At 39.5% G+C, this 25,659-nt stretch overlaps 1 protein-coding gene across 1 annotated transcript in view; it reads right to left on the bottom strand.

The window, feature by feature from the left end:
- The window catches only part of CLCN1 (chloride voltage-gated channel 1), a 44,243-nt gene extending 19,632 nt beyond the window's left edge, over positions 1 to 24,611 (bottom strand). Inside the window, exons 1-16 of the mRNA XM_058168024.1 lie at positions 24,480 to 24,611; positions 22,738 to 22,876; positions 20,457 to 20,588; positions 19,512 to 19,640; positions 18,788 to 18,921; positions 16,628 to 16,705; positions 12,643 to 12,721; positions 11,500 to 11,625; positions 11,132 to 11,216; positions 7,555 to 7,656; positions 6,752 to 6,836; positions 4,587 to 4,736; positions 3,227 to 3,296; positions 2,611 to 2,721; positions 2,309 to 2,522; positions 882 to 1,015 (exon numbers count right to left, since the gene is read on the bottom strand). Coding sequence (XP_058024007.1) covers positions 882 to 1,015; positions 2,309 to 2,522; positions 2,611 to 2,721; positions 3,227 to 3,296; positions 4,587 to 4,736; positions 6,752 to 6,836; positions 7,555 to 7,656; positions 11,132 to 11,216; positions 11,500 to 11,625; positions 12,643 to 12,721; positions 16,628 to 16,705; positions 18,788 to 18,921; positions 19,512 to 19,640; positions 20,457 to 20,588; positions 22,738 to 22,876; positions 24,480 to 24,611 — 1,900 coding nt within the window. The remainder of the gene's footprint in view (positions 1 to 881; positions 1,016 to 2,308; positions 2,523 to 2,610; positions 2,722 to 3,226; positions 3,297 to 4,586; positions 4,737 to 6,751; positions 6,837 to 7,554; positions 7,657 to 11,131; positions 11,217 to 11,499; positions 11,626 to 12,642; positions 12,722 to 16,627; positions 16,706 to 18,787; positions 18,922 to 19,511; positions 19,641 to 20,456; positions 20,589 to 22,737; positions 22,877 to 24,479) is intronic.
- Positions 24,612 to 25,659: the final 1,048 nt, after the last annotated feature.

The raw sequence follows: 25,659 nt of genomic DNA, 5'->3' as shown, positions 1-25,659 counted from the left end.
CTGGAAAAAATTCATGTTACTTCTTCTTGCCCTTCCCCTCTTTTCTCCTTTTTGGCTCTACCTCTCTATTAGGAAGAGGTAATCAGCAAATTTTATTTCACCCCGTTTCTGCCCTAAATTCTGTCCTATTTTTCAAAACAATGAATGAATATTCAACAATATTTGGGCCGGATAGCTCAGCCTGGTAAGGCCTGTTATTAAGACCTGTTATTAAGAACACAAAGCCTGCAATTACTGCAGGTTCGAGCCCGGCCCAAGGTTGACTCAGCCTTCCATCCTTTATAAGGTAGGTAAAATGAGGACCCAGATTGTTGGGGGGGCAATAAGTTGACTTTGTAAAAAATATATACAAATAGAATGAGACTATTGCCCTATACACTGTAAGCCGCCCTGAGTCTTTGGAGAAGGGCGGGGTATAAATGTAAACAAAAAAAACAACAACAAATCTGCTAACCTGCTGGATTTTTTTTTCAATGGAAGAGCAAGCTTTTGTTTGGTCATTCCCACAGAGCTAGCAGCCATCATAAATCGTGTCAGAATCTCTTGTTTAAAAAAATTAAATCAACACTTGAAAGAATTACATCCAGTGGTGGGATTCAAATAATTTAACAGCTGGTTCTCTGCCCTAATGATTTCTTCCAACAACCAGTTCACCAAACTGCTCAGAAAGTTAACAACCGGTTCTCCCAAAGTGGTGCGAACTGGCTGAATCCCACCACTGATTACATCCCTTACATTCCTCATTAAAACCAATCAAATGATGGCTCAGAAACTCTTGGAGTGGACAAAAGTAAATCCCGGAGAAAGCTTTTCATGAAACTCGGTTGGCAAAACTGCTTTAATTGAAAACAGGAATTGATGTGTTTCCCTACAAAGCTCACCTGGAGAATCCACCAGAGGAAACGTGCTGACGGTGGTGTTCTGGAGCAGGTCCTTCAGATCCCGATATTTGCAATTAGAGGAGATGAATTTGACGTCAGACACCATAATGTCCTCAACAAAAATATTGTATTTGCTTGAGTGGGCATAAGTTAAAAATTAAGAAAGAATAAGTAAAGCAGGAGAAAGAGATTTATTTATTCAATGTCATACTTTGAGCCCTTGCTGAAAGCTACTTCCTATCAAAAAGTTACCATAAAATCTTACTAATTAAAGCCTACAGGATGTCATTAAAATACTGAAACATCTAACAGAAAAACATAAAACATAAAATCCCACAGGCTTTTAGAAAAACTTGCTTTAATTGCTCTTGTTTGTTTGTTTTTTCCTTGATATTTTCATTAATTGGTCTTTGTATCAGTGGTGGGTTTCAAATTTTTTTACTATGGGTTCTGTGGGTGTGGCTTGGTGGGCATGGTATGGCTTGGTGGGTGTGGCTTGGTGGGTGTGACAGGGAAAGGATAATGCAAAATCCCCATTCCCACCTTACTCCAGGGAAAGGTTATTGCAAAATCCCCATTTCCTCCCAATCGGCTGGGACTTGGGAGGCAGAGAAGAGATGGGGGAGGGGTCAGTCAGAATTTTTACTACCGGTTCTCCGAACTACTCAAAATTTCCGCTACCAGTTCTCCAGAATTGGTCAGAACCTGCTGAAACCCACCTCTCCTTTGTATGCCATCCAGTCAGGTTATTTGAGTTGGGCAACCATATAAATGCAAGAAATAAAGGCGTACACACAAAAAAGGAACATGGGAGCTATTCCCAACAACTAAAAATGCCTGGGGGGCAGCCATGTTGCAAAACAGAGATCGCTATTTCTTAAGGATCAGAGAGGAAGAAGTGACATCATTTTCTGAAATTCTTTCCATTTTCGGGTCATTAGGTGGCTTGAAATTTCAGAACCATCACTCAGTTTGTTTCCAGGAGTTAAAAAAGAACGAATGGTTCTTAATGGACAGCCTTAATACACTTCCTGGGTGTTCACCCTCCTAAAAAGAAAGTTGACCTATTTTTAATGAATTGAGGTTTTGGGGAATTGTGAACTCATGCTGTATCCAAAACATAACTGAACTGTACTTTACTTAATCCATTTTTGTTCAAGGCACTAGGCAACGATATGATTAGCTGCTTTGTGGTTCAGGGTATCATGTAAAGAGCCAAACTTCAAATCACCCCCACTTAAAGTCTTTATTTATTGAGCTATGGATTGCCATAACTGATATATTGGCTACAGATGATTTCAAAATAAATACTTTCCAATCTATGAGCCACCTGCTTTGTTGCTTGGGATTGAGCTGATCTCTATCTCTTCCTGAACATCTCACCATCTTTTAGCCTACTCCCTCCCTTCTTGGTCAGCCCTAAATACCTTATTTGGTTCCAGCCCAAGTCTGGTAAATAGGGCAGTTTCTTCACTTGGATGATGCTGTCATAAAGGCTCGGCTGCAAACTCTGAGCCACCATGTTGGCAAGAATGACGGCCACCATCATTGGCAGGATGTGGGCAATCTGACCGGTCAGCTCGAAGCAAATCACTGCAGTGGAGACAGTGTGGCTGACAGCACCTGTGAGAGCTGCAGCTCCTTTCCCAGGACAAGGAAAAAAGGGGCAAAGTTAGTATTACTTGGATCACAACTGGAACCAGAGAAAGGAAGAGGGTCCTACACTTACCAATTACTGCATAACCACCAGGTAAGATTTTGTAAACAAAACCATCAAAGAGAATCCCGTCAGGGAAAAGCCAGGCCATGATTTCACCAATCAAGCGTCCGAAAGCAGCCCCTAAAACCCAACAAAGGTAGCTTCTAAATTGTCTTTATCAGAGTCACTAATACACACCCATGTTCTAGTGATATTTTAAAGAAGGGCAACGAGTCACCATCCAGAGCTTAAGCAACACCCATCCTTGCCTCCTTTAATGCCAGAATAGAAAGCGTGGGCATCGCTGCTATTTCTGAGCACTCAAATAGCCTACATTTCGGCTTGCCAGAGAGTCAGATTTTCATGCTTTCCGGTGCTAGTCCTCTATAAACTTGCCCAAGAAAGCATCTTGGAACAGGAGATGAATAGATCATCACTTGTGGGACTGCCACAATCATTTGCAGAACTTGACGGACATAGGAAAGTAGTATGTGGGTAAAATAGGAATGGATTGAGGGAAGGAGAAATGACTTCAGGTCGTTCAGTCATTTCATAGAAATACAATTCCCCTTTTATTTATGACTCTACCAGCAATTCCCTCCATTGCAATCTGCCTGAAAGTTTTCACAAAAAGATTAAAACTCACCCAGCACAAACACTGGCATGAAGCCTCCACAGGGTATTGGCATAGTTGTGGCAACAACAGACATCCAGAACTAGGACAGAGGTAATAAGCAACCATGGTTACTGGGCAATCTCTCTCTCTCTCTCTCCCCCTTCCTCCCTCCCTCTCTCCTCTCTCTCATTAGAAATAGCTTGAGGGCAGCCTGGCGGATAAAGGTTTCAGCAGAGTCCCTGCCTTCTACTCTGACTGGCACAAAGTAGGAGGCTACAACCACGCAGGATGTCATTAAGCATCATCCAAGGAATCTTCTTCAACAGCTACATTTCTAATCTATTCTCTCTGGTCTTCTTCCCCACCCAATGGGCTTCTCTAAAAAGGAACATTTCTCCACCCCCTTAGGCTATATTAGAGCAGCTATTTTGCTGTAGAGCAGAAAGATCATATGGCTGTTAAATTACGGAGCAGTTGTCTAGGCCAATCCATCTCTGTTGACTTGGCCAACTGCTGTGTGTGTGTGTGTGTGTGTGTGTGTGTGTGTGTTATGCACCAATTAGTTCAACATTTTTTTTTAATAGTAGCATAAATACCTCTTTTGAAATTCCCCTTAGGTTAGGTAACATACTATTTGTGGCTCCCATCCCACAATTTGCTAAAAAAAAACTTTTTTCCACAAGGGATGGAAAGAAGGCTTCAGATGCAGATGGCTTCTAAACTATGACCTGTCATGACCCTAAAGTACTCCTTTTCCATAGTCACTGAGTGCAGAAATAAAATGTTGATTCGTGTAGCACTTAGCATAGCTTTGTATTTTCCATAAGCTTCACCAATACATGCACACATGGCCAAATTCCCGTGGCGTACACTAAAGTAAATTCGATTCATCTTAAAAAAATAAAAGGATGAGCATAAAAAATAATTAACTTTTTTTTACTGCATAAACTTTTTAATACTGCATAAATTCACAAATTCATTCATTAGGAAGAATTAAAGAACAAAAGCCTCCTCCCAGTGGAACAAGAATAAATGATAGTCTTTTAAGGATAAATTCAAGGAACAACTTATTTACACTGTAAATAAAGGAGCAAGGAACAAAGCAATTACTTCGAGGAATGGTTGTTACAATATCATGTTGACCATTCACATTGGAAATCTGGCATTAAAACTATATTTTATGCAGTACTGCTTGCACAAACCTTAACTGAAAAGAAGTGGAAGTCAAATAGCACCGAAATACAATGTTTGGGTAAGGTCCTAACTGAGTTTCTCTACAAAAGTAAACCAGGAATTGAAGTCTTCACAGTTCTTTGATTCTGCTCATGGGAAACGACTCATAATATGGTGGGAACAACATAGAACTTGCATTGCCAGGTTATCTCCCTACCTTCATGAGGAAAAACAACAAGATGATGACAAAGACGCTGACTTTGGGATGGATCCAAACCGCAGATCTCCCCAGAAGCTGTGGGTCCTCTGTGTGTTTTACCCAAGTGAAGTTATCGAAGAGGCTGCTGATGGCTTCTCTGGGCATCAACTACAAGGAGAAAAGGCAGTTATGCTTGTCTCTCAGAGAAGACTCTTCCCTACCACAGCGAGGCAAATTTAGCAACAGAACTGACATTTTGATATGCATAAATTATGCAAATTCGTATTGCATATTTTCACTTCAAGCATGGTATCTCATGGTAGATGTGAACAAATAATTGTTTTGGCTTTTTGTTACGAAACTGAAGAGCCTTAGAAAGATGTATTCTGTGACAGAACCATGCTTTGTTGCCCTTCGATGCTCCTGCTGCAGGATCTCTTTATACAAAAAGGCCTAAATATATTTGTTGGAGGCCACTTTTGAACAAACAGTCTTTCTGTCACCCAGGCCTCCAGATCATACAATCAAAACAAAACTAGATTTGAAAGGATCGTCTACATCAGGGATCTCCAACCTTGGCAACTTTAAGCCTAGAGCTGGGGTCTCCAACCTTGGCAACTTTCAGACTTGTGGATGTCAACTCCCAGAGTTCCTCAGCCAGCAAAGCTGGCTGAGGAATTCTGGGAGTTGACTTCCACAAGTCTGAAAGTTGCCAAGGTTGGAGACCCCTGGCCTAGAGGACTTCAACTCCCAGAATTCTGGGAGTAGAATTTCTCTAGGCTTAAAGTTGCCAAGATTGGAGAGCCCTGGTCTACATAACTCTTGATCCTCAAGATACAACCACCATAGCATACCTGCTTCTTTAAGAATATCTAGTCTTGCAGAGAACCAACAATCCTGGTCAACAGAGAAGCACAGCAGTGATTTAACCAACTGCTGCTCAACTGCTAGCCAGCCAATGATGCTCTTTCCCATCTTTTTAGTGTCGTGCCAAAATAGAACCCTTTCCCCTTTGTAAAACTGCTACTTTGAAAAAGGACCGCTCATCTTGAATCTGGTTTTGCTTTAAGACAAAACACTGGGAACTGGGAGGCAGCTTTATTCTCTAACAAGCTCTAAAACAGCAGTGCACAAGAGATAAGCCAAATACTACTTCTTCTGCAATAATCATTCCCAGTTTGAATTCAGCCAAATGAATTCAATGGCTGGAAAGGAGGTTTTCTCAATTCCTGATCATATTTACGATCCCATCTGATATATCCTTCAACAGTCCAGATGTAAATTTCTATTGTTTCCGAAACCCAGGATAATATTTATATTTTCTTTAACTGTTTTGATCATGTCCTCTTTTTCCAGCAAGCAGAGAACAACTGTTGAATAGAAAGAAGATTGCATAAGGCTGTTGTGAGCAAAACACTCTCCTGTGGAATTCATCCTTGGTCTGGGGAAGTATTATGGATTTCCTGACAGCATAAAAAAGATTATCTTTCATACATCATGTTAAGCCATAATGTGTTGGGTCCAGTGGTGGAATTCAGACGAACCGATAATGGCAACCTGCGGGTGGCTGCCCACCCGCCCCAGCGCTATTTTCAATGTGCAGTGAACCGGTGGTAAAATTATGTGAAACCCACCTCTGGTTGGGTTCACATGTGTGAACTTAGCCACTGTGATTTGTAAACCATGGTGAACAGCATAGCTCCTTATTGAGCCGAGTTTGTTCTATTTCAGTTCATTCAGTAAACCATGAAACCATGGTTTAATACGATATATGAACCTGGGCAGGATGAATTATTCTAGATCTTATTTTTTCAGAGGCAGAATCCCCTGCCTGCCCTTATCCCATACAACAAAAGAATGGATTTATCATTGCTTTTCTTCTCAGCATGCAGATAAAATAAAAGGAAAAGCAAGAGTTTATTCACCACCATTGTGCTAGCACAAACAAAGAAGCGTTAGTTATTTGAAAAGTAAATGCAAATGGAAAACGCTGTATCCTAGACTATATGAAACAGACACTTGGTGTGTATTTTTATACACTGTGTTATTACAACTGTTAATTTTATTGGGCTTTTATAAATTCTATTATTTATATTTGTACATTGCCCTGGAACCTCAGGCAATGAAGAACAACACCGCAAAGTTAAATGATAAATAACTATACAGATAAGTGGAATCCTCACTTCTCCAGCCATAAACTGTCCAAAGCCAGGGGGGAATGTCAGAGACGCTATCACAAAAGTTATCACCCCAGGATACACAAGGCGGCTGAAAAAGAAAAGAAACGGGAATTAAATTCATACAACGGTCTCTGAAATATGCTGCAAATGCCATGTAGAAGGCAAGGGCTCAGCCAGTGCTTTCAACACGGATTCCTGACAATGTGTGGAACTTTTTCCTCTTAGCTAGACATCAGTGTGAGTTAATCACAGACAAAAAATCCAGCCACTTATCAGGAAGTAAGATAAACACTAATATATTGGAAGTGTTCCTTGTTTAATCTGAACTAGAGCTTAATTCAGCAGCTTCTACCACTTGTCAATCCCTTGAACTTTTTTCTCTAAATTTTCAGATCTGGATTGCAAAAGCTTCAAATGATCAATAGTCAATAGTTAAGAGAGAGAATATTATATATTTCTTTGCTGGCATCTGGAGGTCTCTAGGATATTTACAGCCCAGATTTGTTAGCCCTACCTGACAGTAAATCTAGCTTTAGTTTAACAATGTCCTACTTACCGCAAGACAAAAATAAATATTTCAATTGGCCATCTACCTTAAGCTCTTAAAGTACAATAAACTTTAAGACAATATATTTTTAATTTCCTATGTTAAGAACACTTCCTAAATTATAGTTCCTCCAATTATTAAAAAGGCATCAAAGGCAAACTTTAATGCTAGTCAAGTTAATTTATGTCTTTCAGAGAAGAAAACATGGCTTCAATCTTAATTAAACTTAAAATATAATAATTTAGCAAAGCATACTCACTATTTAGTTAGGAATCGACTTAGAGTAGCATGTTGTCTGACAAACAAAACTACCTGTCGATTAAAATAAACAAAAAATGCTCCAAGGAACCCAGAACAGATCCTATAATAGAAGATTTGAAAAATAAAATTAATCCTAGGCTTTGAATTTATATAAGAGCACTGTTAAAATTAGATTTTAAAATTTATAGCTAATCTTTCAACAGCCAATCAGATTTTTCCAGAAAAGTTCAAGGATAAATAGCAAAATATATTCCACTTTGAATTCTGCACATTCATTTATATTTAAGTTCAACAGTATATCCAGAAGGCATAAGTAACCAGAGAGAAATAAATCTTATTGATTAAGATGCTAAAGTCTTCAAATGGCACATAACTTTTCTGGCTGCAGGGCATCCATTTGAATGGTTAATTTATGTGACTTTTTTAAAACTGCAAATAAAAAAACCCAAAACAAATGACTATCATTACCAGAGATCTCAGCCCATTTTCTGCATCCTGTTTTACTGCAAGGAGAACATTCAGAACTGTCATCCATTTTAAAATACAGTTTAAAATGATAAAACATAGTCTACCACCTCAGAATTCAATCTCTAACGATATTATTCCAATCTGTTATGATTTGTATGTTCCAGAGGTGGCCCTCCTTGTTTATATATCCCCATAGCTTGCTTTTCAGTACTGTAGTTAGATGCTCATATGACCATAAAACTAAGATATCTCCCAATATAATCTTCTACTGTACAGTACAATACTGTTTCTTAAAGTGTGGTCATAGGACACTGGGGCTGGGGGGACAGGGAGTCCCACCACTTTTTCAAAAATCTACAAAATCAGAATTACTTTTCAGCTTATGTTGAAAAATAATACATTAACATCCCATTATTGAGTCTGTCACTTGCACCTCTATAACTGTCTGGTTCGGTTCTGCAACCCAACAAGAAAGACACAGACTTCAGAGGATAATTAGAACTGCAGAAAAAATAATTGCTACCAACCTGCCTTCCACTGAGGACCTGTATACTGCACGAATCAAGAAGAGGGCCGTGAAAATATTTACAGATCCCTCACATCCAGGACATAAACTGTTTCAACTCCTACCCTCAAAACGACGCTATAGAGCACTGCACACCAGAACAACTAGACACAAGAACAGTTTTTTCCCGAAGGCCATCACTCTGCTAAACAAATAATTCCCTCAACACTGTCAAACTATTTACTAAATCTGCACTACTATTAATCTTCTCATCGTTCCCATCACCAATCTCTTTCCACTTATGACTGTATGACTGTAACTTTGTTGCTGGCAATCCTTATGATTTATATTGATATATTGACCATCATTTGTGTTGTAAATGTTGTACCTTGATGAACGTATCTTTTCTTTTATGTACACTGAGAGCATATGCACCAAGACAAATTCCTTGTTTGTCCAATCATACTTGGCCAATAAAAAATTCTATTCTATTCTATTCTATCAATCAATCATGAGTAGCAATTGCAGCAGTGAAATCATTGATTTTAATTTTTAATATAGTAAATATCACTAAAATATAGCCCATACAAAGAAAAGCTCTTTGGAGTCCTTCCTAATGGTTAGAAGTGGGGAAGGGTCTTAAGAGAAAAAAAGTTTTAAGAAACAGTATTCTACAGCACTATATGCTCCAGAGCAGGGGTCTCCAACCTTGGCAACTTTAAGACTTGTGGACTTCAACTCCCAGCAAAGCTGGCTGAGGAACTCTGGGAGTTGAAGTCCACAAGTCTTAAAGTTGCCAAGGTTGGAGACCCCTGCTCCAGAGAATGTATATGGCATTGTATATACTCTAATCCTGATTTTTTTGCTCACTAATATAGCTAAATTGAACAACCATACATTCTCAACCTGTAAGAGGTCCAAAAACAATTGGAGGAATCACTACTTTTTGAGTTATTTGGTTAAATATTCGGCACCTACAACTCAGTACTGAAACTCTTGGCAAAGCATGAAGGAGTTTGGGGTTCCCAAACCAAGTCTAGAATATCAGCCTCAGCTCATTCTTAAGCTACATGTATATAAACATGCTACTAGGGCTACAAACGTATTGTTGAATGAATCCTGTCAGGAGTGAATTTCAAAGCTTGTTTTTGATGAAAAAGACTTCTGGTCAGGTTACTTACAAAGAAATGCAACAAAACAACTTTTCTGCACCTGCAATATTTCTCAATCCTGCATGATGAACTGCACAACCAAAAATATTAAGACTGTGATTGGAATTCCGCTCTCAGTCATGGAAATTCACCAAATAACTTTGAGTCATAGTCACTATCTCTCAGCACAACTTAGCTCATAAGTCTCTAAAACTGAGAAAGGGATTGTTTTGTAGAAAAGGCAGAATAGAAATCTAACACCAATATCTAGTGTTCTCTTTTGCATCTGAGGACTGTAATCTCTGTTTCTCCAAACAAAAACAAAACAGTTCCTTGTCAGGAGTGCTGATTTACCACCAGTTTATAAGGTACTTGGGATCCGAGGACTTGGCAGCATAAGGAAACAATAGCCAATAACTGGCCATCAACATCCTAATCAACCAATAGAAAGCCATACCCAACCAGGCACCACATAAATACAACACATAGAACAGCCCAAAGCATACATTCTGGTAGAGAGAAGATCCTTGAATATGGGTCCAGCAGGAGTCCAAAAGATCATCATCATCACTATCATCACCACCATCATTATCAGGATTGGAAGGGACCTTGGAGATCTTTTAGTCCAAACTCCTAATCATGCAAGAGACCCCATACCATTTCAGATAAATGGATGGCCAGTCTCTTCTTAAAAGCCTCCAATGATGGAGCACCCACAACCCCTGAAGGCAAGATGTTTCTCCGGTTGATTGTTCTCACTGTCAGGAAATTTCTCCTTAGTTCTAGGTTGCTAGTTTCCTTGGTTCCTATCCATTGTTTCTTGATTTGCTTTCAGGTGCTTTGGAAAATAAGTTGACTCTCTCTTGTTTGTGGCAGCCCCTCAAATATTGAAATACTGCTATTATGTCACCCCAGTCCTTCTTTTCTAGATTAAACATACTCAATTCTTGCAACTATTCTTCATATGTTTTAGCCTCCTAATCATCTTAATTGCTCTTCTTAGCATTCTTTCCAGAGTCTCAACATCTTTTTTATATCATGGTGAAAACTGGATGCAGTATTCCCAGCGTGGTCTTGCATGTGGACCAGAGGCTTAGACTAAACCACTCGTCCTAGTTACTGACTCAGATTGGACCCAGATTGCAACATTGTCCTGGATGCATATATTTGCTAACATAAGTCAGCTTGAAATACAGGTGTGAGAAGAGTTTGAATTGTATTGGGAAGAGGGTAATGACTAATCACTTCTATACTGTTCCCAAGAAATAGCATGAACATTTCTTTGAAATCCCCTTAAGAGTTGAGTATGCTTCAAAAGAGACCTTACCTGTTTCTAATATGGAACTTTCTAATTTAACTGCTTCATACGGAGAACTTTCAATATGGCTTGCCTTTCTTTACACACACACACGCAATCCCCACTGCAATTAGTTGTGCTCCAGTGGGCTTACCCTATTACAGCAAACGCCGGCAGCTCCTGTAGGTCAAAGGGAAAATCCATGCGAAAGTTTGTTCTGAAGAGGGCTGTGATGGTGACTGTGAGGAGGGGGTGGAGAAAAGAGACAACCAGGGTGACCAGGTAAGAAAAAAGAACATGAAGCCCTTGGTACCCGAACAATGAGTCTGAGAACAACCTAAGAAGCCCCTTTATTACCATCATCTCAGTTTTAAGAACTTCATTGTAAAAAAATCATAAGTTTTCCAAGAAGAGTGAAATAATTCAGCCTTAATACCACTTTGTTAAAAATGGTTTGCCTTGCACAGACACTCCCCTACCCACTATCCCTATAATCTTGCAGGTGTTGTCTTCTCATCTTACTTGCATCCTTGTTCCAGACAGCAAAGACTCGGAAAACGAAGGCGCTGAATGTGGCTGCAAAGAATCCACGCCAATAGTTACGAACTGCAAAATAGGTGGAAGTGACTTCAATGCTAAAGAGGACACCTACAGAGTAGATAAAAATTCTCATCAGTTCATGACAGTCTATGCCCACAAAATGCATGCAAATACTATTTCCCCCACCCATAACTCAATAAGAGTTACAACAATAAATGGGCACGAAAGTGAAGCTCACTTTTCATTTCTTTTCATTTTGCAAAAAATTTGGTTTGTTTTGGTTTGTTCTGTTTTATTTTGTTTTTACGGTTAGAATTAAGGCCACAGAGGAATAAGTGTAAGCAAGACAGAAGTTCCCCAAGTCACCCTTTATGTTAACTCACTACTTTCCCAACCTTCTACCATCAGAAGAATGTTTCCTGTTGAAGAACCCTTTGAGGCTGGATTACATATTAAGTTCACTTCACAAGAAGTTCTGGATAGCACTGCTGAATCTAATTCAGGGGTCCACAACCCACAGACCACAGCCTACTATCAGGCTTTGAGCATCCAGAAATGGACTGTGGAAGTGGCAAGTAAGTGCGCGGAACCATCCTCTTTCCCTTCCTTTCTCCTACCGGGCCGCAGAGATGGAAAAGTTGGGGAACTCTGCCTTACATCAATTGAACTTGATTGTAAAATTTGTTTTCTTACTGAAAAAAATCCAAAGAATTTCAGGGTTATCTGGAATGAATGTTGAAAGCCTGTGTTTTGGAGGAATAGAAGCTGCCACCGCCCTTCCAATATGACATCACTGTCTCCTATTCTAGTGACAAGGGGCTTTTCAAAACATTGCATTGCATTATCCACATGGTTCTCAATTGAGTATGTATTGGAGCAGCATGAGAAGATGCCATGAATGAACACTAATCTTCATACTGTTAAGTTTCTAAAAATAAATGGAGGGCTCTTTAATGAATTAGAAAATGATGGCCAATAGTATCCTTGGAAGGAAGAGTGCTATCAATATAAAATCAATAGTATTATTAATAATAAAGGGTCTTATAAATGGAGACTAAAGCATGATGCAAGAGAGAAGATGTAATGTGTCTTGGAAAATATAGACAAAAGCAAGCAGCCACTTGCCTCCAAGTGGTGTCCCGAAACAGCAGCCAACCCCCACTGCACATCCCACAGTCAGGACATCTGTGTAATAATATGGCTGCTACTAGTGGAAGAGATGAGACAGAGAGAGAAAAAAACAGGAAAGAAGAAGAGTGAGAGGATTGGAAGCTAATATTGCAAGACAATCAGTTGATGTTTTGTAGCACATCTTGAACCCATTTATTATATATATTCTGTATATTTCAGTTTCTGTTTTTATGTCATTCTGGCCCTGACAACTTCCAATATATTTGTGCAAGAAATTGGGACATTGTACCTGAATGCACAACTCTTATGGAAACAGAACACTTTCAGCTTTTCAGATCCAACATTTTTCTAAACATCAAAAAAGGCTGCTGTATATCAACAGTTGATGGTTAAGAAGCGTATGTTGTGAATAGTTTTACACATCATAAAACTCCAGTTTGAAGGTTTAGGAATTTGGATGTGTTCTTCATGTACAGCCTGTGAATATTCATACCTGGAGTATGTGCTACAAAATGGAATTGCTGCATTCTCCCAATTACGGTAGTACTTGTGAATAACTTAAGTAACTTAGACAAACTCCATTGTAGTATAGCCTTTATAAAAAAAGTTGTGAACAATGTACAGAATACTGTGCGTGAGAACAGCTTTCTCATCTGATTGATGTTCTCATGAGTGAAGTACCACTTTAGGAACCAGTCCATTTTTAAAATAGTAACTTTATTAAAGATTATAATTACAATAGTAGGAATTATTTCATTTGGAATTCATGGATGTCCCATACAGGTAATGTATCTGGCTGAAACTCTTTGCTTAGATGGAGCTGAAATGGTTTGACTCAATCTGTTATTTGTTGTCCAATTCATATGATTTACTGCCATACACAGATGACAAAAAATAAGAAGGAAGAAACAAACGAGCAACAAGGCCTCTCTTCAGAGCAGCACATAGTTTAGGAAGAGAATTGCTGAAGCCACCAAAATACAGCTGGTAACTCAAGAGGTCATCTATATATGGGTAGGATTATTATCAATATTGAATTCTAACTACTAAAGAGCTCTCATTCAAATTTACACAGACACTTTAAATTCATGTTTGTAGTACATGCCTTATTTCAAAATTACCAAACACAGATTCTTGTTTAGATTCAGCAAGGAAGAAACAACAAAGGGTATTAATTAACTTTATCAGTAAGTTAAAAAAAATCTTAGCATTAATCAACCAGGATGGGAAATAAAATAAGGTTTTAAAGCTATATATATATAGGAGACATGGTGGCACAGCGGTTTGAATGCAGTATGGCAGAGTAACTCTGCCCAGAGCCTGGAGTTCAATCCTGATGGATTCAAGGTTGACTCAACCTTCCATCCTTCCAAAGTCAATAAAATGAGGACCCAGATTGTTGGGGGCAATATGCTGGCATTCGTAAACCACCTCGAAAATGCTGTAAAGCACTATGGGGCAATATATACATCTAAGTGTTATTGCGATTGTTATCCATTCAAGTATACATTTCCAAATTAAGTTTGGAAAAGTTGCAAAAATCAAATAGAAAATTTCCAAATTATACCTACTTGTCACCTCAGAAAATATTGATCCATGTCAGGTCTAACCATAGGGGTGGGTGATAATTAACTGACAGGCTTGGTCTCACTGAATATATTGAAAAATTGCTTTTGATTCAAGGGGGGGAAAGAGTGAATCAAAATACCATCAGATGTACTGCTCTTGGCAACTTGATAAAGAATCTGCTATAATTAGCTTATGGGTTCAATTGTGTTTCTTCAGTGACTAATATAGATTATTTGCTTGTTTTATTTATTTAAAAGTCTTCTAGGACTACCCATCTTTTGTGCTCTTAACTTTTGGCAAAAACAGCAAAATAAACAAACAAACAATAAAATAAATATTAAACAAACCTTCCATTGCCCTAAAACAAACATTTCTCCAAATGGCAATATTTAAATTTATTGGGCTCTTGGAAAAAAAGCTGCCAGATGGAAATCGAAGTCCGTTTATCTCCCATCTAATATTTCACCTTTGTAAAATGATTTGAATGTTTCTAAGAGCCTTAATTTCATACCAAGAATCATTGTCTCCCTACCACCTATGGATAAAATTATTTTCTTGAACAACAACAAAATCTCTTCTTAAGGTCTTTAACCCAAAGTATTATTTTATCATTGTTAGGACTATACTTGTTATTTATAGACTAGCTGTAAAAACAAAGTATTTTCAGCACCTGACTTGGCAGTTTTAAGGTAATGGTGAAAAGAAAAATAGCCCACAGTGTGTGTGTGTGTGTGTGTGTGTATGTGTGTGTGTGTGTATACACACACACATACATACATATATATATATACACACACATCTAAATAGTAACTCATTTTAATTGAAGTTCCTATTTTCCTTAAGGAAAAAAAATGGGGGAGATAATGGGGACAGTCATTTTACCTGGCCACTGCCTAAAACTTAGAAGAACATGACCTGGAAAACAGAAGTATAAGTAATTGCCATGGAAGTAATTTGTTGGTTGTCCATCCCATGTCATCTCCATGTACCACCGCTACTTCCTGTGGATTTCCACAGGATGCTCATTCAGCATCTCTCCATTTCCCTGCAAGGTTACATGAGCTAAAATAGCTGCACCGTTGTGCCTTAAGAGTTCTTGTATCTGTTACAAAGAAAACACATCTTTCCTTCCAGAAATGTCCTCAGCCTGGAGCATCAGCATGTTGTATAAACACAGGAATGCACTTGCCTCCAAGAGGGGCCCCGAAGCAACATCCAACACCAACTGCGCAAGCGGCCACCAGGAGGTCCAGTTGCCTATGCATGTTCTGGAACAAAGAGCCCAGCCAGAGAGAGGCATGCCAGGGTTAGAGTGAGCACAGGCAAGAGTTAGTCCTTTCTTCTCCTGCTGTTCAAATGCTAAGCATCTGCCAGCAGCAAAGCCAGCCTTCTTTTAGAGCCTTGTGAGTTGGCTTTAGTAGCAAAGGCAGACAGGATCTACAAGAACTCAGTCTCTTTCTACCTTGGTCCCATTTCCCGTATTCTCCTTGCATTAGTTTTATTTATTAATGTTCAGGTTGATTAGGATGACTTCTAAAATAAATAATCTAAGCATTTGTTATCAGCCACTGGAAGAATACAGCATGGCCGAGTCATAAAGCTGTTGCTGTATTTTATTTCTGCAGCTAGGGTTAGAAGCAACAAGCTTCTAGAATCACAGCCAGCCTCAAGACATAGCTGCTTACAACAGCCATAGCTATAAGCACAGTTTGCATGTTAATTGTTCTCAATGAATCTGCTCTTAATACAAGAATAGGTGGGGGGGGAATCATCCTTATTTACATCTATTCAACCACTTTTGTTTCATAAGGGTAACAACTGGAGTAAAGACTCTCAGTCCTATATTATGCTGGTCTTTTTGCAACCAGCATATATGTCAGAGAGATGGCCAATCTTGTTTATCTTTGGCTCTTCTGCTTATTTATGTTTGCAAAAGTTTGGAATTATGTTTTATCAGGAGAAAAAAGTGCAAATCAGAATGATTTGAAATTCCACAGGATAAGTAAAGTTCAGTCTTAAAGTGAGGAAAGGAAACTGCAGAATATTAAAAGCCCATTCCATGCTGCCAGATTATCTGTTCAAATTGTTCCCTTATAATTAATTCCAAACTTTTATTTACACAGAAATTGATACTTTGAAAAAGCCAAACATTGCTCCTGATTTTTTCCCCCCAGTACAATTACAATTGCACTACATTATTCTTGAGCAATTCCTCCATGTTTCACTGGACATAATTGCAGTCAAGATATCTAATACTCCTCTCACTGTCACTTCCTGTGTTGTGCAGGTTCTTGTTTTTGAACTGTTTCATTTTAATGTCCTCAGTTCTGCTTTCATCATCAATAGTCTATAATGTTCTCTCCCCCAGCAATCTCACTCTCAAACTAGATGGAGCATGCAGAACACTTACCTCATAAACCCCACAAAAGATAGACAAGAACTTGCTGAGGACAGCAGCACAGATGCTCGCAATGTGCACAAAAGGGCCCTGCCGGGGGGGGGGGGAGAAAGAGGAAAAGAGAGATTGTGTAAATAAATAACTGGGAAGAACTAGGCTGAGAAGCATCACAGTGCAGGCCAACAACAAAGGATGTGCCTCCGACCAGCTTCTGATCATTCTCTCCCTGCCTACGTTGAACTGAAACTATTTCATCATCTTTGCTAACTCTTTCGTGCTATCAAATCCACAGATCCAACTTCTGTCCTTGGTGATCAGGTGTAGTCGTGGGGAAGATCGAAGGCACTGGGGGCTGGATTTGGGAGTCCTTAATTAAAGGGAGGGACTGCATTTAGGTCCCCCAGGCCTCTGGGCATGTGGGAGTGGCTTAGTTGCTTTTAATAAGTAAGCTCATTTCTGCAGCTTCTCGTTGCGTTCAGCTCGAGGCTAGGCCTCTGTGTGTTTCTATTCTTTTTGGATGGCTCTCTCTGACTGCTTCCCAAAAGGCTCCTTTATCAAGCTAGGAAGCAGTATATCCATGTAGCTGCAATTCCTCCCTTTCCTTTGTTCTTCAAGCTGAGTCTATTTCTGGCTCAGAATAAACCAGTTAGTTGCACTCCTCTGCTTGCTTTGCCGTAATGCAAAAGTGGAATTGCGATCCAAGTACCGTTATCCAATTTATACCACCATCCAATTCTTGAGAGGCTGGTATCTTCACTTGTTCTTGTGCTTTATATCTTTAGTTTGATAAATAACTTTAGCTCAAAAGTACCGGTATTTTGTGGGGTGGGGTGGGGATTAATGGAACTGCCAGAAGCAAGAGTTGCAATGATCATCATCCATCTGCCTCTGCTGCTGATGTAAGGAAGAGCTTGTGCCTTTCTCTGTTAATTAAATAGAAGGGAATGACCTAAAGAAATAATTAAAGATATCGTCTTACAGCCAGTAACAGAGAACTGGCTAGTTGAGGACTCCAGTGGGAAAACTAGCCAGCCAGCAAAAGAGAAGTGGCCAGGTTAGTGCTCCAGTGGGGAAAATAGTTTAGTTCAGAAACATTCCCACCCATTTATTTCAGTGATACCAACAGAAGAGAATATGTGTATCTCAGAGTTGAACTGTGGAGTCTTTCATGCTTTTTGACCTTGATTGTTTGTTTACAGATGTTTCATTACCCAACCAGTGCAAGTGAGAGTGGGTTTTACTGCCTTTTTATGTGCAATAGCTTTCCCTGCTGGTTTGCTAAGGGTGTGGTTTTATCCTTGGTTAATGTATTGTTTTCTGCTTGATTATTTGTCTGGTGTTAACCCCTGCTTACCTGGGTGTCAGCAGCTGGAGAGGATGTCTTTTTGTTTGCCAACCTATCTACAAGACAAAAGACTGGGCCATCTTATTTACAAAAGACCTTCAGCTCCAGGGTGATAGGATTAGCCCTCACTCAAGATCCAAACCAGGACAAAGCCAATAAGCATAACAGAAATTATGCTTTAAAGCCCCTTCATTACATCACCCAGAAAGATTCAACCAAGGCTGGGATTGAAGCCAACCCACAAAGTTACCCCTGCATGGCCCCAAGGAAGACTAACAATCAGTGGTGGGTTGCTACCGGTTTGCCCCAGATTGGGCGAACCAATAGTGGCGGTGATGGGAGCCTCTGCCCACCTGCCCGGACGCTTCTGCACATGCACAGAAGCGTCTGGGCACAAGGGCAAGTGCGCAGCGCCCACAAGCGAATCAATAGCAACAAGTTTTGAAACCTGCCCCTGCTGACAACCAATCAGAATACATTTCTTTCACAGGAACAGGAAGCAATTTCAAAGCCCAAGAGAGGGTATAAATCTCTCTCTCTCATCCATGTGCTTGATTGCCCAGGACCTCAAACCATGTGGTCCTGTCCACCATTAAACCATTAAACCATCTTTCCAAACAGCTTTCATATTTTCAGTGTCCTTCTTCCCATTTGGAACTGAGCCCAGATGGACATTTCTTCCAACAGATGCATCTGGGTTTTTTTTTCCTTTCATTTGATCTGTTCTGAGTTTAACCCTAGAATCCTTCAGTTCTTTGCAGCCTTTGTCTTCAAGCTGATGCCTGCCATCACTCTTCTCCCTTACCTCCACTTCCAGTTGTACCCACCTCTTTTCCAACAGGAATCCCACTTCCCAGACCAGCTGTCAGGCTTACAACTTTGGCCACAAATGCTTTAGGTGTGAGGTACTCCTTGAGAACTACTCCTCGCATAATAGTTTTCAATTCTGGAATCCCAGAGCCTGAACAAAACAGAAAGGAATCAAGAAAAATGCTGTTCAGGGAGAACATAGGCCAAATCATATTGAGAGACTACAGTGCAAGGGACACATGTCAGATAGTACCAGACCTCTTAGATGACACCCAGGTTGACTGCAATCAGGTAAGAAGCATACCCCGCAGGTTTGTTATTGTGGGGAAAATAGGAGTAGAAAGTTGTGTTGGTTATGGTCACCACCTTGAGTTATTTGTAAAAATAACAAAGGCGGGATACAGACAAATAAATATGAGTGCTTGAATCTTCATCAATAAGAATTAATGGCAGATATTAAAGTGTCCTATAGCAAATCTCTCCTTGTCCTTCTTCCCGATGTAAAACCCCATCGGGCACTGATAAAAACAGAATAAGTTACATGGACATAATAGAATCAGTGCTCATCGATTGTGTATCCCTTTTGCCCTAAGAATGGACATAGGGTGGTGAACTGGCAGGCAAAAAGGCAGACAGGGGACTTCATCTGTGACTGGAATCGATAAACAAGTCTGCTATGGTTGTGTAGTTTGGGGCCTGAGATGAACAGACATATATTCCCACTGTCCCTTGATTCCTCACCCACAGCCTGTGGAGAGACAAGCTGGCAGAAGAGGGCAGCAAAGAGGATAAGGATGAGGGGGTAGGTGACCCAGGCCAGGAACTGCATAGGGATGCTGGGTTGCATCTCTTTGTATATCCACTTGTAAGCTGTAAGGGGACAAATGACAATAGATGTGAGTGATTGTAGCACCTGAACAGAACCCCAAAAACATACATTCAACCCATGCAGGAATTGTCATTGGCTGCACTCAGCCCACTGCAGAATGATAACCAAATTTAAACAAGCAGAGCCTAACTAAACAAGGCAAGAACATTTTCGAATCTTACTCTGCAGTCTTTCCTACCGCCATCTATATTCTCAAATGGCTTGTGTCAAGTGCAGGGATAGGCAAGGCGGAATAAAAGAAATCAGTAACAAGCATTTCCTTTTCTTTTTGTGGAAGGGCATTTTGTCAGGATCTGTGCAGGGTTCAAAGAGGGCAGGGTCACTGATTGGCCAATCTAAAGTCAACCCAGACTGACACTGATTGGTTTCTATGATCAGCAGCAACCCAAATTCCAGCCTCATGAACAAATGAAGCACCTTTCCAAGGCCATTTCCTTCCTCATTTGGATAACAGATGTTCACTAGGAATGAGAGCTATCTACCTGCCTGGTGAAAGACCCAGACCTTCAGAGGGAAAAGCACAATGTTTGCTTTTGGAAAGAGCAAACAGTAGGAAAGAAAACAAACAAGCACACCTTCCATGACCAAAACTGCTACCTCTGAGTTTCTCTTTCAGTCAGTTTTCAAGCGCTTTCAAGAAATTATTCATCTCTCTACTCTGTCTTGTTTGACCCTCTATGTGCTACGTTTGTTAGGCTTTTCATTAGTTTCACTTGTGAATGATACCACATTAATAATAAAACAGAGTAGATGTGTTTTTAAGTTGCAGCATTTCTTCAGAGTGTGAACCAACCTACCTTGCAAGCTTTTGGCACTGGCATAATCCACCCCCCAGCTGACAAGTGCCATGACCACACCTAGAAGAATCAAGAATATCCAGTCTTCTCCCAGCTTCTTCGTAATATAATTCTTGATACTTTTAGTACAGGCTGCAGAAAAGGAAGGTCTTTTAAATAGTGGTAAACTTTTCACCGAAGTTACTATTTTATAGTTCTATATAGCCCACTGGGAACTGTATGACACTGTAATAGGTTAAGGTAAAGGTTCCCCTCGCACATACATGCTAGTCGTTGCTAGTCGACTCTCGGGGGCGGTGCTCATCTCCGTTTCAAAGCCGAAGAGCCAGCGCTGTCCGAAGACGTCTCCGTGGTCATGTGGCCGGCATGACTCAACGCCAAAGGCACACGGAACGCTGTCACCTTCCCACCAAAGGTGGTCCCTATTTTTTCTACTTGCATTTTTACGTGCTTTCGAAACTGCTAGGTTGGCAGAAGCTGGGACTAGTAACGGGAGCTCATCCCGTTACACGGCAGCACTAGGGATTCGAACCGCCGAGCTGCCAACCTTTCGATCGACAAGCTCAACGTCCTAGCCCCTAAGCCACTGCGTCCCCAACTTGACACTGTAATAAATGTGTCTAATTTCTTCCACTGAAATCAACAGGATGAGAGGACTTAAATCATGCCAGATTGTGTCATTTCCTTCCAAACAGATGGAGATACATTTAAAGCTTGCAGAAACTCTCCTTAATTCAGAGATGTTGAAGAACCTAAGCATCAGTAGATTCATCAGGTTTAAAGTGCCCTGATCCATATTTTATCAAGCATGTGTTATGCGACTCATTGAAAATAGCAAACAGTAGGCTTAAAACAACAAAAGAAAAATAAACATTCTCCATTTCACTTAACTGGAAAAAAAATCTTACATTGATGTCCAATCTGAATTAGAGAAAATTACTTAACCCACAGTGCTCTGAGAATGCAGTCAATAGCATATGGCATTATTTTTAACAGGCCATTAACACCTACTCTTCAGCATTGCTAATACAAGTCCCTATGTGAATATGTTTGAATTTCTGAATAATTTCATTAATTAACCTTTATGTATGCAGAAATAGTGTTATCATATATTGCCTAATTTTCTTAATAAATTTTCTTTTTTAAAAAATCAAGTATTCTACAAACTATAGACTCAGGTTCTGAGCTAAACAGCCAAAACATAGCATCCTTCAACTTTCTTTTAAAAATGCATTTAAGCGGTCACTTTTATTTGAAGAAAAAGCAACTGTGTTGTTTTTCCATTTGTTTTATGTTCCAATTCTAATCTGGGTCCTGTGCCAATTTCTCATCACATAACACCTTCCTAGCTGCTATATTTGAGCAAGCAGGACTGCATATTGTCGGGTGGGGGGGGTCTTGCCTGTTTTCAAACAAATGCCTGCTGAAACATATTAGAATCTGATCAGTGCTCCTCAAGGAAATAATTAGTAATAGTAGACAAACTTTCCTTAACCTGCTTTTAGTTAGTTTTTGAAAAGCAATCTGTATCCAACCCAGAACAAAGCGGATAGGCTTTATTTTTCAAAATTCAAAATGTATTTTCACAGAATTGCTTGAGAATGCTAGTGCATTAATTAATCAAGAATGAGCTTCACTATTGCTCTACATCAGTATTTCTCTTCCTTAACAACTTTAAGATGTCGACTTCAATTCCCAGAATTCCTATAATTGGCTGGAGAATTCTGGGAGTTGAAGTCCAGACATCTTAATATTGCTAAGGTTGAGAGACACTGTTCTACATGAACTATATGTTCTATCAACCAAAAGCAAACCTAATACTGCCCTGTTGTTGGATAGCATCAGGAAATATTTCATCTTATTTGTGGATAAGAATCTTTAAAGAAGTGTGTCTGATGTTACTGAGGTTCTCATTGTGAAAACCTGAGGGAAGAAGAGATCTTAAAGTAAATGCTTATGTCCCTTTTCTCAACCCCAAGTCTCCCAGTCCAAATAGTTTTCATTCATGAAAAGGCCTTAAGATTACCACTGCATGCAATGTGTAGTTTGCCCCAATACACTCACAGCCACAATCATGGAGGTTTTTTTTATGTTGGAACAGTTGGAAGATATATGAAATTAAAAAAAAAAAAAGGAGAACTACAGAATTAAAGCATCAAAATGTCCATTCTGTGTTCTTCCTTTCCATTCTTCCCTCTCACCTCTATGCAATAAACTCCAGTGCAGTTAATCCCCAAGGTACTGTGAGCTTCTTGGAAGTGCCATTTTCACTGGGGCTTACCATGATACTTAGAGTAGCTCTCCTCTTTCAGTTCAGCTTGACTTCTCCGCTTCAAGGAGTCTTGAGGCTTCTTATTCAGAAGTTCAGCTGCTTCCTTCTGGGAAAGACTGGGAAGTTGTTCCGTATACTGGCCATAGAGCTGAGAGAAGAATAATAGGTGGTCAAGACACTCCAAAGACAATATAGAACAAGACAGCCAGAGACTGCAAGACACATAGTAATAGCTATGTCAAAATTAAAAAAATACCTTTAATTATAATGCACAATCGAATGTAGACATGATTCCAGGTCCTTCTGCCGTAAATGACATTCATTGAATCTAAACCAAGTACATTTTGCTCATAATCCTGATTGGTAAATGTTCACAGCAGTACATATATCTCATGATGTTGCATTTGACAACTTTAACGTATAAATGTGAAATGGTATGAATGTTCTGCTTGTGACAAAAGATTTATGATAGCTCATTCATGCATAATCTTATTTTTTGCTGCATAATCATTGATGAATGATGAATCTCTGTTAAGCAATCCCAACTCTTGAAGAGATTTTTAAACCCTGCTGGTAGATGCATATATTCTCAATCTCCCAAATTGCACAGTAATTACACATTGTGGATACTAGATGATGAGGTAGCAGTCTACAGGCACTTGCAATGTATAGATCAGATATTATTTGAAGGAGGAGGGCAAGGATAGTGGACTAAATCTGAAAATAAGACAGATTATTTCTAGGCATTTAGTGAATGTTAAACTAATCTAATTAATGATTGCTGCAAGAAGGAATAATGTTGGTATAAAAATATATAAATGTTGGTATAAAAATCAACAACTGCACGATACATGAAAAGAAGGACTAGGGGTGACAAGATAGCAGTTTTCCAATAGTTGTGGGGTTGTCACAGAGGAGAGGGGGGGTCAAGCTATTCTCCAAAAACCTGAAGGCAGAACAAGAAGCAATGGGTGGAAACTAATCAAGGAGAAAATCAACCTCGAATTAAGGAGAAATATTCTGACAGCGAGAGCAATTAATGACTTGCCTCCAGAAGTTATAGCTGCTCCATCACTGGATGATTTTAAGCTGACATTGGACAACTACTTTTCTGAAATGATACAGAATCTCCTGCATGTGAAGAGGGTTGGACCAGAAGACTTCCAAGGTCCCTTCCAACTCTGTTATTCTATTCTGTTAAAATGTAGTATCCTGTATATTCTATTATTTGAAAACTAATCACAGCAATAGGAGCCCCAAGGACACTATCTCCATGAGTTCTATATCCATATATTTATAAGAAACTCATCTGTGTTGTCTTGTTGCATTAGAAGCTAAACTAAATAAACTGTAACATGCAGACATCAAGAAGGTGCAATTGGTTTAAATGAACAAGTTTACAAACTCAAGCAAATAGCCATATGGAAATCAATTATTGTAATTAATTGCATTTGTAGAGAAGAAAGTGACTTTCTTAATATGCCCACTATATGGACAGTTATACTACAATTATAGTTATACTGCTATCCTAAGACAGCTAGGGGGAAGACAACAAGAGAGAGATTTGTTAAATATATGTTGGGAGGTGGTATTAGATAAATATTGGTTGGATAGCTAAAGAAATTAAGCCATTCTACTTCATCGTAACTTTATAATACAATGGTGGTATCTAGCTTTGTTTCCTCTATGGTCTACCTGGTAAGATTGACATCAGTCTTGCAAGTCTTAAAGTATAATTCTCCCACCATCACCTTTACAGTCCAATGATTAGGGAGGGTTCCTCCTGAACCTCCTTCTCCACCCATTATGCAGCTGTGGGATTTGTTCCCTCTTGTCTGATTGGTCTTTAAGCAGCATTTCTTTGCCAGGTCTCCCAAGGTCATTCCCATATATCATTACCCTCTGCCTTTTCTTGGTACCTGTTAGTGTTTTGCCATCTTTATTGAGCAGCTGATATTCTGATTCTTTTTTTTTTCCTTTGAAAGATACTAAAAATAATAAAAATGGTTTCTTTAGGCATCTTCAAAGGAAAAAAAATGATTCTGCTCTTTCACTTTCCTGACTCCAACTCTGTAATGCTGTGTTACCTGACTGCACTCTTCCTTTGTGGGCTGCCCTCTTTCAGATTCCCTCTTTATGTATCTTTTTTTGTTGTTTTCAGATCTTCATGATGTTTTTTGGATTGTCGTGTAGACTCCTGCAATTCTCCATTTTTCTTCCTTAAAGGAATTGTTTGCAATTTTAGTTTTACCTCCCTTAGGGATTTTTGACATCCTGGTGGGGCTTTTTTCCATTAGCTTTTCCTATCACATGATTACTTTTTGAATTTATGACATCTACTTTTGAAGTCCAAGATCTGTGTCTGACTATACTCACTTTTAGTTTCCCTTGAAATCAAGAAGTATGCAGCCACTTCATCACTTTACTGCTGTTTCTGTTTCCTCGATTAACAGAGAAGAGAAGAGAAGAGAAGAGAAGAGAAGAGAAGAGAAGAGAAGAGAAGAGAAGAGAAGAGAAGAGAAGAGTTGGAAGAACCTTGTAGGCCTTCTAGTCCAACCCCCTACTCAGACAGGAAACCCTATACCATTTCAGACAAAGGATTGTCCAATCTCTTCTTAAAAATTTCCAGTGTTGGAGCATTCATATCTTCTGCAGGCAAGTCATTCCACTTATTAATTGTTCTAAATGTCAGGAAATTTCTCCTTAGTTCTAAGTTGCTTCTCTCCTTGATTAGTTTCCGCCTGTTGCTTCTTGTCCTGCCCTCAGGTGCTTTGGAGAATAGCTTGACTCCCTCTTCTTTGTGGCAGCCCCTTAGATACTGGAGCACTGCTTTCATGTCACCCCTAGTCCTTCTTTTCATTAAACTAGACATACCCAATTCCAGCAACTGTTCTTTATATGTTTTAGCCTCCAGGCTCCTAATCACCTTTG

The sequence above is a fragment of the Ahaetulla prasina genome, chromosome 2, assembly GCF_028640845.1.
Source record: "Ahaetulla prasina isolate Xishuangbanna chromosome 2, ASM2864084v1, whole genome shotgun sequence".
NCBI lineage: Eukaryota > Metazoa > Chordata > Lepidosauria > Squamata > Colubridae > Ahaetulla > Ahaetulla prasina.
The sequence above is the reverse complement of the archived record's forward strand: the minus strand, read 5'-3'. Positions and strand labels throughout refer to the sequence as shown.